Here is a 17,284-nt window from a genome sequence, read left to right as displayed (position 1 = left end):
AATTGCCTTCCTTTTATTCCAATTTACTAATTAATTTAGATGTTTTAAGTTTATTTTACTTTCATCCTGCAGCTATAGCGCAGGATGCATTAAAAAAAAATTTTTTTTATTCAAATTTTTAGCCTATTTATATATTTCTTTATATATATATTTGTAAAGAAATACAAGTAGAAAAACTTTAAAATTTCAAAATTTGTTTTAAAAGAACTTAAAATGTAAAATCCTGCACTATCATTGCTAAAATTAAGAAGTAAATTTAACAGAGAATATGTAAATGAAACATTACCTCATAAGAAATGTGTAATATGAATATGTGTGAAACCGCAAATGAATGAATCATTCATTTGCGGTTTTGCAGCTGAAGATGATGGTTCGGTAAAACCATCGAAACTAGTCCTGTGAAAATTTTGTAGGTATAACGCTGATTTTTGTTGTTTGACTTCTGAATTAATATGAGTTCTGTTGAAAAAAAATTGAAAATTAAATTTTTCTGTGGAAACAAAGGACCTAAAAGTTATTAATGCTGAATGCCGGTTCTCTGCCTTTTTACTGGAGCACAGTCAGCCACTGAGTGCATAAGATGTCGCTGCAGCTTTATTTAAAAAAATGTTTCTGGATAGGGAAATTGCTGAGTCAAGTGCAAGGACCAAAATGGCTGCAATTGTTAAAGAAACAGGTATGAAAAATTAAATCTTCAGTTAAGCAGCTTCATTCTGCCTCTCTATGAATGGTAACTGTAAATTGAGTGTTGTTTACTTTTTGTCCCCACTTTAGAAGGACATTCGATAGACTTTAATATAGCACAGTAAATTATTAAAATTTTAAGAGAAAATGCAATTCCTCTGGATAATTGCTAAACACTTGGTGCCCATAATGGTAGGCTTGAAGACATGTTGCATTTATCTTAAAAAAAGAAAAATTCAGATTTGCAAATTATGAGGTGCACCATAAGTGTTTGCATATTCTTGATGTTTATTATCGTCTTGAAAAGAGTTCTAAAAGGAAGGAACAATTGAAACAAACCCAACAGCTGCATAATACTGAAATAAGAAAAATTTTGAAACATGTATGTACACTCTGGCTATCTTTAAAGAAATGTTTATCTAGAATCATTGACCAATGGAACCCGCCTCTTGCATTTTTTAAAGAAGTAACCATGCTCCTAGAGTTAAGATAAAAGGCTCTATTGAAAGTTATAAAATATGTAAAGTAAATAGAGATGTAGTTACTACTTCCACTGTTAAAAATAGGTTTGAAAAAATAAATTTCTGTGTCAGTGAGCCATTACATTGACAGTTCTGAAAATACTATAAAATATAAGCTGATATAAATTTCTCTCTTTCTCAAAAATTAAAAAAAAAAAAAAAAAAAAAAAAAAAACTAGGAAAGGGGAGCATTTTCCAATTAGATCTTGTCAGGAACGAATATTTATACTTTTGTCTTAGGACTTTAACAAAGCTTTTTGCTTTTTTGTACAATTCATTTTGCCGTCATTCAGTGTTCTTAACACAGTTCTATAAAGCAGAATTCCATTAATTCATGTTTTGCGATGAATGATTATGATCTGTTGTTTTAAGATCTTTTATCGAAGTTTGTGAAATCAATCTTTGTTTTGTCTTCTAATTCTATATATGTGATGTGATTTATGGTGAAATAGAAAATCAGAAGAAAGGTGAAGATTTGGTAATAGGGCCTGCATCTAAAAAAGCAGTGGTAGAACTCTCAGAGAAAGACAAAAATAAGTTTTTAAAGTACATTGAACTGTCTAGAATAATGTTCGTTATCCTGATAATTCTTCACAGTAATCCAGAGTGTTGAGAAGATTTTCAGTATTGTTGTGAAAACAGGGATTAAATTTAGATCTAATATTAGTGATGACACACCATAAAAACTTTTATTAGCAAAAGCAGGTCTACATGACTATTGCTATGAACAAAATTATGAAGTTTCTTTCTTCCGCTGTTGATAGCATTTATATGAAAACTGATTATATTATTTTTTTTGTTAAAAGATGCAAATAATAAAATTTTTTTTTTTTTTTTTTTTTTTACATGCAAGTGCTTTTGTACTGTTTGCATTTAGGAATTAGTAACTGATTTCAGATATTAATAAGTAAATATTTAAACTTAATTCATTGTTAAAAAATGTACTTTTATCATGTAAAAAAATATACTTTTATCGTTTAAAAAAATCTTTTTATTGTTGAGAAAAATCTTATTTCTTAAAATATCTCCTGATTTTTTAACGTTGTATGAAAAAATTTCCTGACACAGCGATAGACAGTTAATTACAATTAATCTAAAAAACAATAAAGACAGTATTCATGCAGAAAAATGCTTAAGCTTAAAAACAAATTGAAATAAAAACAAATTAAGAAGCAAATAAAATTAAAGAAATATACAAATAAAAGTCTTACTGACAGTGGTGTTTTACATTTTAATAGTCCAAAATTAATTTTAAATTTTACTTATGTTTTACCCTAACAAAAAGTGATTTCAAAATGGCATGTTAATAGCCACACGCTTGAAGCTACTAAAGGTTGCTTTGATTAAAGTTTGGGAGGGTCCGTTTTACTGTTATGTTATTAGCTGTATCAGTATTGGTATGAAAATTGAGAACGGATGGGCTTGTTATTGGCAGGAATTTTCTTACAGTGTGCCATGATTTAGAAAAATAAAATTACAAATTAACAGTACAAATTGCATGGAACAATTAAAAAATGAAGAAATGCAGGGTAAAACTGACAATTTTATAATTAACACTTAACTGAAAATCGAAAGCAAAAGGAAAAATTGCTTTTATATCTAAAAAAGATTGAGGCCAAAGTATGTAAAATTTTTTTTTTAATTTTTATTTTTTACAGTTTGATTTCAAAATATACATATCTTTAAAACTAACAAGATATCCTTTCTTACCCTCCTTTATGGTTTCAGATAAGCTTAAAATAACTTGTTAGTTTAAAGATTAAATCTGATAATCAATACTAGCTTTTTTTTGAGAAAGTAATTAGTAAATTGTGTGGATGTGTTATTTCCCTTAAGTACTTGTGCTAGTAAAATATTCCCATTTTTTAAGTTGTCAACTTCTGTACAAATATTATGTGTGTGTGTAAATATATATATATAGTTAAAAAACCGAAAATCCGCCGACCTGAAATCCGCGTTGCCTCTCAAAATGTAAACATTCAGTTTATAGGTTCTGGAAACCGCAACTTTAGGTATGAAATATCGAAGAAAAAATAACTTACCGAATAATGAATCATAACAGAAATACCAAATTATTGACATCATGATAAAAGTTTTTTCTCATCTAATCTGCATTGAGGTAAGAAAGCAGACAATTCACTCAACTCTTCTTTCAAGTTCACAATTCATGTTGTTGTATTTTCTGAGCTTTGTTATTTCACAAGATTATTTAGTGCTGCCTTTTTTTATCCAGATATTTTGTGGATAAATTAAGAATATTTTAAATTTCAGCCCTTTTTAATACAATTACAGAATAGAAACACACTGATGATTTTACTGCTTGCGATGTTGAAAAATGTTAACACGTTGCATTGACGGTAATGCAAAAAGTGCAAATTCTGCAAAAGACAGGTGCTACTCCTCGTTTTATAGCAGAATCATATGGAATTGCCATACGATTGAGTATGATATATGGAAAAATAAAGAAAAGCTGATGAAATTTTACAGCAACAGTGATTCTATCTTTGCATGAGGCGAAATCGGTAAACCTGGATGCTGTGTATATATAATACAATGAATAAGATAATCAATTTATATATGTAATAAGAATTTAATGCATATAATAATTTATTGCAATAATGTATATAATAATTTAATTAAATGTATCTAATATGCCTTATTATTTTGCACTTTTAGTCTGAATATTATGATTTATCTTTTCTGTCCAGAAATCCGCAAAATCCGCACAAACTCTGGTCCCAAGCTTTGCGGATTTCTGGAATTTTACTGTATATATCTATGTAATGATATTTTTAAATCAATTGATTAAATTCTAATCATATTGCTTAATAATGTGTTGGCGATTCTCTACCTAAATTGCGTCCCTGTTCCAAAATTTTGGAGAAATCCTTTCTTTATTGTAAATTATATTAACCTGTTGGTGCTCGCCAAATCGCCAAACTCATAAATCTGTCATATTACATAAAGTCCTTAAGCACACTCCTGCAAATAATGTACGAGATTCTACATTTCATATACTGTATTTGAGGGCATACAAGACACACTTTTTTTCCTAAATTTGGTCTCCAAAAAGTTACCTGCGTCTTATACGTGAAGGACACAGGTTAACTTTCAATACTGAATGCTATTTTTAGCCCAGATAAAGATCTAGACACACATAACTTTTTCTACATCTACATGTGTGTGCCCTTCTAAATAAGGGTGCGTCTTATATGCCGTCAAATACGGTATATATATATATATATATATATATATATATATATATATATACTATAATTAAAGACAAAAAGATTAATTAAATTTTCTGCAGCATTTTGTGTAGAAACCATTTAAAGATCATTTTGTTTAAAAAATTTCTACAATACTGTGTACACTATACTATATTCAGCTAGTGTTTCAGAATTCTGGTAAGTAATTATTTATAGTTGACTGAACAATTGCAAATTAACTAGGATCTTTCAAAAGATATAAAAGAATAAACAGAGTTAAGTATTTTGCATGCTGGTGGAGATGTAATGCTATGTACGAGGGCCATCCAGGAAGTAGATTACGTTTCCGTCTGTGTCCGCTTGTTGCGGGGCTAGCGCGGCCATCTTGGGGTCAGAGCGTTGCGCAGCTCAGTCTGCATCTAGCCGTGCTAGTGAGAGGTTCGTGCTGTGCTCCGTTCAGATACTGTGACGGTTTGAAATGTCTGCGTTAATTGAAAATCCCGCGAGCTGCGAGGTGCGCTCAGTAATAAGGTTTCTGACTGCAAAAAACTGTAAACCGATAGAAATCTATCGGCAGCTTCGTGAAGTGTATGGGGACAACATTATCACTGAAGGTGGAGTGCGTCAGTGGGTCATAAGATTTCAAAATGGCCGAACCAATGTTCACGACGAAGATCGAAGTGGGAGACCCAGCATACTCGTAGTGACCGCCGAACTTCTCGAAAAAGTCGATGCTAAAGTCCGTGAAAATCGAAATTTCACAATAACGGAACTTTCTTTGAGTTTTCCACAAATTTCGCGAAGTTTGTTGCACGAAATCATCAGCGAAAAGCTTGGTTACCACAAGTTTTGTGCAAGATGGATTCCAAAAATCTTGACAGAGGACCACAAAAATCAGCGAATGGCTGCAGCGTTGAACTTTTTGGACGCTTACCATAAGGATGGTGACTCTTTACTCGATCGCATCGTTACTGGTGACGAAACATGGGTGAAACATGTGAACTGTGAAACGAAATTGCAATCAATGCAGTGGGGGCACACAAGTTCTCCCCAAAAACCCAAGAAATGCATGCAAACAATGTCGGCAAGGAAGATGATGGCGACTGTTTTTTGGGACAGAAAAGGTGTAATTTTGGTGGACTTCCTGGAAAGAGGCACTACAATAAACTCTCAAAGGTATTGCCAAACTCTCCAAAAACTCAGAAGAGCAATTCAAAACAAGCGCAGAGGAATGTTGAGCTCTAAGATCTTGTTGATTCACGACAACGCCCGGCCCCACACGGCAAATGTCACTCGTAAAGTTCTTGAATCTTTTAAGTGGGAGTTGTTTCCTCATCCGCCATACAGTCCCGACCTGGCACCGAGCGACTTCCACCTATTCCCAGCAATGAAGAAGTGGCTGGCTATGCAGCGTTTTGATGACGACGCACAGCTGCAAGAAGAGGTAACGAAGTGGTTGAAGGCGCAGGCGGCCGAATTTTTCGACGAAGGAATTTCCAAGCTCGTACATCGCTACGATAAATGCCTTAATTTGTATGGTGACTATGTAGAAAAGTAGTATTTGAGTGTGGCTTTCATCTGTATATAATAAAATTTGTTTCCTATACTTTGTTTATTTTTTTATTCCAAAACGTAATCTACTTTCTGGATAGCCCTCGTAATAATATCGTTTAAAATTTTGAATTATGAAAATATCATATATAACATAAATTATAATTAATATATATATAACATATATATATTAATTATAATTTATGTTATATATGATATTTTCATAATTCATATATATATAACAATATATATATAACATAAATTATAATTAATATTCTAATTTTACATTTGAAATTCTCTGCATAAGTGATCAAAATTGAACTCAGTATTGTACATTTATAGCAGAAAACTCTGAAATTTTTATATGTTCATTTAGTGAGATTGCTATATTCTTATTCTCTATAATATTTTTAAATTTCTATTTATTGTAAAATAAAATTATATGGGGAAATGGATATCTTCAGTATCAGTGTTATCTAGTGTGTGTTGATATATATATATTTCAACATATTGATTATTCGGTACTTACGTATTATCGCAACCAGGTTGGCACGATTTGTAAGTTTGAGTAAAAAAGTATGAATAGAAAGAAAATGTACATTTATTAATTACAGATAATTTTTAATACAGTTTTTTATATTATTTTGTTTTAAAATATAAAATAGCAATTAAACCCTTCCGGTTTCGAATTTGAATAAGTTGCAGAATTATTTTTTCGGCGGAAATCTTTTGGCTATTGCTTTTAGCACTGATTGAAAACCGTCTTCGCCATTGTAATTATTCCAATCTATAACAGTTTTGTCAGCAATTCCCATCTCTTCTGCACAAAATTTAATTAAGGTTAACTCTTTACACCAACAATAAATGAAGCGCACCGCTGTCACAAATGAAATTCGGCTACCTTCAAACCAATTTCCGGTTCTCACACCCAAATGTTGATTGCACTCTTCGATGTTACATTTCCAGAAGATTTGCTTTCCAAAATACAGTTTCATTTTATGAGAATTTTTACAAGTATGTTGGTTCGGTATAATTCCATATTCCTGCAACAATTCAACAGCATCTTTTTCACTCGCAGGCAGATCCCAAATACCCATAGTTAAAGTATTTCAGGGCATTCAATCTAACCAGTAAGAAAAATAATATCTTTACGAAAAACTACCTATAACACGTAGGGTTGCCGTAAGTAGGATTTATGCGAATTTTGGCCTGGTTGCGTTAATACGTAAGTACCGATTATTCTTTATGCTATTTACACTGTGAGAAAGATTTCTCACTTGTAACATATAAAACATTTTTATCCTTATGTGTTAGTAATATTAGAATCTGTAGTTAGTGGCCCTTATCCAATCTAAAATGATCATTGTATTAGTAAAATGTTTGCCGGTAGATATAAATGATGTAGATCGTCAAAGATTTGTATTCATAATTAGAATATTAACCTACGTAAAAGTTAGTTATATGTATTTTTTTACAGTGATGAATGTTTATCGTGAAACAAACAAAAATCAATATCCATTACCAGAATCTCGTGAGACAGATATTGAAGCATTGCAAAAGACCAGAAGTACTGTATCTAAGGCATTAAATTTAGATGAAGCAAGACTAACTGATGACATGCTGGGGTAATATATGCTTAGTAATTAAACTATCTAAGCATCTAAATGTAAAAAAGAATTCATTTAAAAATATCTAATTTTAAAATGAAAATGCTTTATATATATATATATATACAGTCAAAAGTCGTTAATTCGGACACCCATAATTCGGAATGATCTATAATCCGGACATCAAAACTAAAAACTTTCTGCGCATGCGCCGCGTTGACACATGCGCATAGACGTTTACGCGTGCGCGTAAGACCTTTTACGGCTGCGCATATCAGTGTGCGCAAGTGCAGAATACGTTTTCGCGTGCAGGTTTTATGTATAATGGACGTATAAGTTAAAATTATCTAATTATCTATTTCAGTTAATGTTGATGATTGCGTTGTTCCTTAATTTTCGAATTGGATCCGGCTTATTATTTTTTGCAGACTGTAAGAGCAATTTTATAAAAGCTTAAACTTTCGATTATATCAAATAGAATTTCCGATATATATTTGTTAATATGTAAAGGATCTAAAGCGAAAGTTATGTTTTGAAATCCGAAATCTGTTTATCAATTTCACGCTGCTCGGCGGGGGGAACGCCGCGCCGCGGCGGGCGCGTAATGAATTGGAAGTTGATTTGTCAGCACTATCCTTATCTTCAGTGCAGATGCTTTTATTTGGCTTATAATTCCTTACCAAATGTAGTATTTCATCTCGATATGCTCCATCTTTGATATGATTTAAAACAAGTTCCTAGTCATTATAATTCGCTTCTGATAGCGAAAAAAAGTAACAGAGGTTATTGAAAACGAAAAAATTTCGATTGACAAATTAGTCGGTGTTCTTGACACAGCAATTATAGGACTTGAACAGCGGAACTTTTTAACTGAACAAGAAATTATGTCTGTTTAATAGAATTAAAGAGAAAGTATTATCACATGAAATGAAGCAAAACTTAAACAACTTACATTAAAAGAAATGTTTAATAAAGTAAACAAATAAATATTAAGCTTTTTCTTTTTTCAAATTTTGATACCCTTTAGATCATAATTGTTCTTTATTTCATAAATTACGGTTTCATATTTTTAATTTTAGAATTTCTGCATGCCATCTTACGAGATTTAAACTGATGATCTATAATCCAGAATCGCCGAAGTCCCGACGAGTCCGGATTAACGACTTTTGACTGTATATATATATAAGAACATTTTAGTTTGAATAACTACAATAATTCTTGGTACTTCCTTATTATAGTTGCCCCCAAAATTTAATCGCTAATCAACCAGGATGTAACACGTAGCAAGGTTGCGGCAAGATAATTCAGTTGATGAGCAATTCAATCTAGGGGACCGCTATAATAAGGAAGTGCCTATTTTTTATGTATTAAATTTAATTTGTAGTTTTCTGACTGAGAAACTGTTGCCATATGAGGTAAAAATCACACACATTTTAAACAAAAATTATGCTTCCTTTTAAAATTTCGCATGGGTTTATCGTGCTCGTTTAATTTTGTAATGAAAGAACTAAATTATTATGAAAATTAGAGCTTGTTCAATATGGATTACCAATTGAATACAAAATTTACCTGTGTTAATTATTTATCACTGTTACACTGTTATAAGAAGGTTTTCAGTTTACTTGAAATTAACATTTTTCATTGACGTTGTTTATTTTGTTTTATATTCATCATAACATTGTATTTTATTCTATAATGTTCTGCATTTCTTAGTCCATGCTAGTTGAGTTTAAATGATATTGATTTTAATGAATGCATACCAAGAAACATAATATTAAGGGGTGTTGGAACCCCAAAATCTTCAAAAAATTGTGATTTCGGATTTTTGCATTTTCAAATTCTCTATACTTTTATCTTTCTAAAAATACCATTCTTTAATCTCTATGAAAATTAGAACTGTAAAAAAATATAGTTTTAATATGTCATCGACTGCTTTGATCAATGAGGATTTTTACATAAAAACGCATTTTTCTTCAAACGTGATGTTTTTATACTCGATGTACCTTTTCTCAGGAACTACTGCTTACAGGTGTCTAAAATTTTTATGGTTTATTTATTAGGTTTCCTAATATTTACTGAAATGAACTTTTTGTGATAAACTTAGAATAAAAAATTTTAAAAAGTTTTTTTGTATGAAAAAATTGCTAAATTTTACTATGCCTAACAAAATATTATGTAAATTACTCTAAAATTTAAAATGTTTCAAAAGCTCATTTCAGTACAATCAGATAGGTATACTTTAATTACACAAAAAATTTCAAGCGTGTATCTACAGCAGATTTTGAAAAAAAGTACATCGAAAATGGCCAATTTAACATTGTCTGTATAGGGGTTTCTGATACCCCTTAAGAGTTTATTTAAAAATATAAAATATTTTGTAAAAAGGATTAAATAAAACCTGAGGTTTTTTTTTTTTTTTTTTTTTTTTTTTTTAGTGTTTGTAATGTCATATGGAATGATGAAGAAAATATTTTTCATAATGGAAGTTGAGACTATCTTTTTGTCATACATTTTAAAAATTAAAAAGCATCTTGTAAAATTTATGGTATCCTTATATTATATTTGATATACAGATCTGTAGCTGTCATTACATGGAGTTCTTATTACCAGTCTATTAAAAAAAAACGCTTTTTATTAATTCTGTATGGAAAATTCTTTTTTCCGGGAAGGGGGGTGGTAGATTGGAAGTGAAGGAAACATGTCAAACTTTTTAAAAAGTTATTTTCTTTACAGAGTTTATCATTTTTTGAATATTGCATGAAATACTCTGCATTACATTCCTTTATTACATTTTCCAGGTATCCATATAACGTTTAGTCCACAGTCTATCGTGTTGACTAATATGACTAATTCATGACTTTATGTATATTTATTGAACTGGAAAACCAAGTGCAAATGACTAAATTTTTGCAACCAGTGTTGCAGTAACAGTTGGAGCACCACTTCGGAATTCTGTATCATAATACTGATACAAACAAAACTGTAAAGCTAAAATTTCAGATGACTTCTTGATTGTGAAAATGCCTCGGTGCTGAATTCAGTATTAGCTACGAAAAAGAACATGTCATTAAGTTGGAAGACTCCAAATAATAAAATTGCTGTAATGTTTGGTATTTTAATCAAGAGTGATGCTTAGCATGGATAATGGTATTTCAGTAGATGGTAGTCAGGAATGGCAGAAGTTAGTATCAGATAGTCAGTGGATTCCTAAGGAGACCATGGAATAAGATCTAGGAATGGTATAAACAGCCTGAGCAATGGTGAATGCTTTGAGCTATCCATGCAAAATTTGTCACTTGGACCATTGTAAGATGATTAGGAGAGTAGATGCTGCATATTTGCTAACTATTTTGCTATGATACTCACTGGTGATGCTTACTAGTAACATTGCTCAATTTCTGTGTTACCAGTATCACTATCAGTGAACTGTAGCTTCATTTGCATCAGATATGCTTTATGGGTGGAACTGTTTTGTTGATGAATCCCATTTTGTATTGAATGCTGAAGATTGGCACATATGAAGGCTGGAGTACACTGATTTTTGCCTTTATTGCCAAGTCTTATGACCCTTGCATAAGTTATTATGGTCTAAAATGCTATTTTTTTTTTATAGTTGGATCTTGTCATTTTTGGCTTCATCACAAACCAGTGCATCAGCATAATTCGAAGACATATCATGCTACTATTTTTGTAACAGCATCTTTGGGCAAATCTTTTACCAGTATAGAAATGAATCTGCAAATGATATTTTATGCCTGAAAATAAAATTTTTTTAAATTGATTTTAGATAATCACTTATGCCCTTGAAAGATGCAAAATTCCAAGGTTCAGACATTCACAATATCAGATTTTGAATATATTTACTAAATATTTATGTTGAAATACTTGAATTTTCATTATGTACTGCTCTGAAATGAAATGAAACACACTGCTGTTATTCTTTTTTAAAATATGTTTTTACAACCCATTGCATTTTAAAAAATGAAAAATATGCTATTTTATCACGTGAGCCCAAAGGAGATTTTGCTACCTTAATGTATTCTAAAGAGTGAAAATTTACCATTTCTATTTACAATAAACAGTTTTGTGCAGCTAAAATTTAATTACAGTCATTCCTATAAATAAAATTTACATATAAATGTACTACCATTTTGTAATTGGCCTTTTCATTTTTGAAGTCAGTTTTTCCTCACTACAATTTATTTGGTATTTTCAGTCAGAAATAAAACCAAATATTTCATACTCTTTTTGCTTTCTTGTATGAAATAAAAAGGAAGTATTGTAATCGCGAAAAGCTTCAGGCAGCATATTTCAACGAAAATATCCACTTTGACCACTTTCGAATGCAATTTAACGATGTTTTTGCGTGATATCTGTACGTAAGGACAGGATAAAAGACTCTTTTCCTCAAAAAAAAAAAAAAAAAAAAAAAAAACTGCTTTAAAATGAATTCTGAAGAGAATTTTTTGTGGCGTCTGTACGAACGTATGTACGTATGTATGTATCTCGCATAACTCAAAAACGAGTAGCCTCAGAACATTGAAATTTTGTATATACGACTACTATAACATGTAGATAAGCACCTCGTATTTTGGTTTCAATCGGCCGCGCCAAACCTATATAAATATGTTTATAAATATATCCACTCTGTTACCTGGCTCAGTGATCTCAGTTTCTTTACTCCTATATGTTTGTAAATTGTACATTTTTTGCTTTGAAAATGATTGAATTATGTTGTTTTTATCTTTCGGTTAAGGGTTTTATGCCTTTAGTAAATCTGTATGCAATATTTTTAGAATTATCAACAATTTTAAAATTGTTTTAAGTGCCGCTAAGCTTAATTTGATGGCGGCCATTGCTCTTGTTTACATTTGAAACAGCCGAGTAGTGGATTTGTTGCCAATCTAGAGAAACTTAGCTTTGCAACTAAGATAATGCCTTCATTTATTATTTAAATCATGCTTAATCCTTTCTGGAATTTTTTCGAGGAAATAGGCATTTAAGATTTACTTCGTAATTTTTAATACAGATATTTTGAGATTTTATGTATTTTTGCCTTGTCGCGAAATAAAAACTGAATTAATTGAATGAAAAATACTGAATCGTCTGTGAAAAACTGTTTCTTTTTTGTTTGGTTTGCTTAATTCCTTTTATACATAGTTCTAGCTTTATTATAGTATTTGAATAGAACATGTGACAACGATTAGATAATTCTTTAAATTATATAAATTTTGTGCATTCTGAGTTATAATATGAACGAAATATAATACTGTTAAGTAAACCTAGCGCCAGAGTGTCACTATGGTAAACAAAGTGAGTTTTAAAGAATGCATTTATTCTATTGTGGTTTATGCACTGTTGGTGAAGTAGGTTTAATTCAATCTAATAAGTTTAAATGAAATGCAAGAAAAAACTGCGTATAATTTAATATTCCGTACAAGGAAGTCATGTGGTGTACCCATCAGATTTTTTATATTTGGTTTCAGTTTTAAGATTTAATTGGATAAAATCTAATTTTATATCTATTGCCTGAAAAATCAATAAGTTAAAACAACTTGTAAAAATTCTGTCAAGAGCCCCTATTTTCCACCATTTACTGAATATTTGAAGTAGTATATATATATTATTAAATATATATAATATATATATATTTTTTCTGATTATACGCACCTTGAAAAGTATTCATGATGCACTATGTCGCCAGAGTAGCTATGTCACATCCCATAACATCACCAAAATTTGTTTATGTACCAAATCAAGTATGCATTTAGGCACAGGGCTCCAAATTCAAGTCATTTTCCTGATTAGTATTTGCTTTTGCATTAAGTGCATTTTTTCCCCCTTGTAATGATTGTAATGGGACTGTGGAGTCAGCTGACTGATGAAAAAGAAAGCATTTTGTTTCTTGAGAAGTATGACGTTTTTTCCAACAATAGAGAATGCAAAAAGTTGCATTTTGTTCAGTTGTATTTCTTAAATTATCAAATTATCCAGAAATGCAGTGAAGAAAATAGCAAGCGAATTGTGCATTTCTTTGATTTTATTTTAAAGCAAAGCAGAACAATAAGATGCACAATGCCAAATCTGTGATCACTGTATACATAGTGAGAATAGGTGGAAAAAACAAACAATCAATATATATATATATATATATATATATATATAAGGATTTCTTGAAAAATATGCTTTCTTACAAATGTTTTTTCTTTTTAACTTTTGCTGAATTTAAAATACTGAATACTTTTTCATGGAATTCTTAATATGCTGCTATTTTGGAAATATTTTTCGTATATTAGTTTAATAAAAAATGGCAACTTGTCAGGAGGGGAGTATGAATAATCAAAAAGTATCAAAATTTCTGCTAGCTTTCAACATCTACTGACATACCCATGACTTGTTTGTTATTTCAAACTCATTTCATTCTAAGCTGTTTTTTAATGCTAATTGAAATTAAATGTTTTGTTAAAGCTTTTGATTTCAAATTTGTTTATAAATTAAAAAGTTTCTTCAAACTGTTATGTTTTTAAATGTGTAATTTTGTGCAATGTGTAATTTTGTGCAATGTGTTGAATTCAAATTACTTGTATGGAATTGACTAAAACTTGTTGTCATGATTAACATTAAGTCTCAAACAAATTATATAAATATATTAAGGAACAAGGAATGGAATATATTTGTGTTACAATTTTTGCATTTAATTTTTAGAAATGTATTTGGTGAGCTGAGTCCTGTTTGTGCTGCAGTTGGAGGAGTTTTGGCTAATGAAATTGTTAAGGTATTTTCTTTACATTTATTTCCAGAAAATATATATGTAGAGATGCCGACCTTTGATAGAGCTATCAGTAACACTTAACTGAGTTAGTCTGTAATATTTATTAGTAGTACTTAAACAAATACGTAACACTTAACATGACATTCAAGCTTTTGTCACATTAGAGAGTAGGGTTTTGACAGCATAAACTGGATATTATGCCATACAAAAAGCACATTACTTAACAATTTTTCTCATGAAAGAAAAGGTTAAATAAAAAGAAACCTTTCCTGATTGTCTCTGACATAGTTGCAGTTGCCAACTCTTCAAGGGTAAACTTATTGTGGTAAAAAACGATGTTGTGTGTAAATGATTTCATTTTCTGCATAAATAGTGCATACATTATGTCAGTGGATAAATTGTGTTTGAATGTTCTCCAAAATGCATTATGTGTTGCTGTGAATCCTGTCATGCTTTGCTACAAAGTACTAACAAAACTGTCAACATTACTTTGTTAGGCTCTCCAAATTTATACAGTCCTCTTTCATCTTGAAATGTTTTGTCATGCTATTGCAATTTGAAGTGCAGTAAGAATTTCCTCATCAAATCAATGAACTGTGAAACTGCAAATTCAGTTTGCAGTTGGTCAGAATCAACAAACAGGTTTTTGAATGAAAATACCACATACTAAAGCGAAGAAATTGAAAACTTCCTTGTTAAAGAAGCGTCCACTATTGCTGCATGCTTCCGGAAATTCACTGTGTATGAGCATTTTAGTGAGAACTGCTGTATTCACAGTCTGCTTTGTAAAATGTTGAGAGTTAATCTTTATTTATGTGTGAGAGGTAACATAGTATTTCTAAGTGAATGGCAGTAATGCTTTATATTCCACATCTTTTCTGTTAAATAGGGCTTTTTGGGGGGAGGGGGTTTGTGTTCTCTTATATGATGTTATTGTATAAAATAAAATATATAAAACTAAGTACCCTTTTCCACATTATATGAAATTCTCATCATCATAGCTAAAGCCCATGGTTCAGAAGATTTAAATGAAAAATGAGTTGGAAGGAATCTGAATTTAAAAGAAGATTATTTATGAAGAATTAATATATGAATGCAATTGTTCTAAAATAAGTAAAATAACTGTGAATGAAAATGAGGTTATATCGAGAAGTTAAAGATGTTACTTCATTCATTATGTTATTGAAATTTCAAATAGTAATACTTAAGTCAACTGATTTGTACAACACTGAAACAAGAAACGAAAATTTAAGTCACAATTCCTTTTATTCAAACACATTCTCTTCCCGCATTTCAAGCATTCAGGCACAGTCAAATCCATTTTCATGCACTACCATAACACAGCTTAAAAAGGGGGAATATATATATATATATATATATATGCTCAGTCTTTTTTTTTATAGCTATAACCTTTTCCATACAGGGATTTAGTATTTAGAATATTCTAGATTAGAAGGGCAAAATACACAACTGCTCTGTGTAAAATCTGTAATGCATAAGAATGGTAAGGATCATTAGTCAAATTAATCTGCTCCTTTTTTAAAATATCTCTCCATTTGACCAAAAAATCATGCCAATCATTAATCAACCTTAGCAACACTGCATTCTGAATCTTAACCACCTTTTCCCAGCCTCTAGTCAAGAACTTGAAAATCTTTATTCAAATTTCCAAATACAAAAAAGCTGATCTCTATGAGCACATTAACTTTGCAGTTTTCTGCTTTTCCAAATCTGCAGCTTTAGACAAAGAACTGTGAAATTCTTTGCATCCAGATTTTTCCTGTACTTTGGAATTTAAAGACTGCCAGTGTTGGTACATTTGGCCACTCTAAAAAAATTTCATTGGCTCCTTTCCACTTATGAAGCTGTGTGAAGCATGTGATGTCAGCACATCAGTTTAAATAAATTTATCATATCGATTGTGATATATGTGACTGTAAGCTTTGCTCAGTCATATAATTAGCATGAGCTTGGCATTTTCATCACATCTGTAATTCTGTAACAGATAGCAGAAATCAGTAATATTTATGGAAAATGTGCGATAGTTGGCATCTCTATATAAAATGAAGTTACATTATGAATGTTTTAATCCAATATTAATATTGCATATTCAAAAATTTAATTTTAGGGCATATCTAGACGAGGAAAGCCATTGTGTAATTTCTTTCTCTTTGATGGAGACAATTGTGTTGGAGCTGTTGAAAGTGTTCTTGTAAAAACTAATATGTATTGAATATTTTGTCATGCAAGAACATTTTTATAGATTTTTATCATGTAAGTGACAAAACATTTTGCTTTTTCATTGTAATAAATTTTCATATTTGAATTCATGATACACAGGCTGTTTTTATTTCATATATATCTTAATTATTCAATTAATAATACAGTGAAAAATGCTTAAGTCATAGCCTTTGTATATAGCCACAGTATCTCATATGCTTCAATATCATTGGAAAAAATTTTCAGACAATACTACTTGTTTACAGCACACAAATAACTGATAGGTTAGAGGCAAAACATCATTGTAGAAACAATGCAAGGAAAAAGTATTGTCTTAGAAAACATCATGGGAGAAAATATCATTATAGAAAATAAAGTGGTTCAAAATTTTTGCAATTTTAGAATATCGTATAAAATTGCCATGGTAAAAAATTATCACATGATGATAGTTTGTTTTCATACTGTACAATGCCAGCTAGATATGAAATGACGTTTCTTACGCATCGATCCCTGCAATTTAAGCTCACTATTTGTATACAAGAGTAATTTTATTTACTTAATTGAATAATTTACTTCCTCCGTGGAATGCCATTCATTGCATAATCAAACCAAATGTATTTAATAAGACTGCAGATCCAGTGAACTAAGAAAGAAATGAAACATAGCAGCTCTTCAGAAATTATAGGACACTGCATGCTGCATCTGATAGTTCACTGTCTT

General features: G+C 30.6%; 1 protein-coding gene across 1 annotated transcript in view; it reads left to right on the top strand.

Moving 5' to 3' along the window:
* The window catches only part of Aos1 (SUMO1 activating enzyme subunit 1), a 58,604-nt gene extending 41,927 nt beyond the window's left edge, over positions 1–16,677 (top strand). Inside the window, exons 7-9 of the mRNA XM_085825177.1 lie at positions 7,443–7,590; positions 14,278–14,347; positions 16,473–16,677. Coding sequence (XP_085681303.1) covers positions 7,443–7,590; positions 14,278–14,347; positions 16,473–16,577 — 323 coding nt within the window. The 3' untranslated portion in view covers positions 16,578–16,677. The remainder of the gene's footprint in view (positions 1–7,442; positions 7,591–14,277; positions 14,348–16,472) is intronic.
* Positions 16,678–17,284: the final 607 nt, after the last annotated feature.

The sequence above is a fragment of the Stegodyphus dumicola genome, chromosome 10 (genome assembly GCF_044657685.1).
Source record: "Stegodyphus dumicola isolate Sdum_Otavi_A_Nest chromosome 10, ASM4465768v1".
NCBI lineage: Eukaryota > Metazoa > Arthropoda > Arachnida > Araneae > Eresidae > Stegodyphus > Stegodyphus dumicola.
This window is presented reverse-complemented; position numbering and strand designations above follow the sequence as displayed.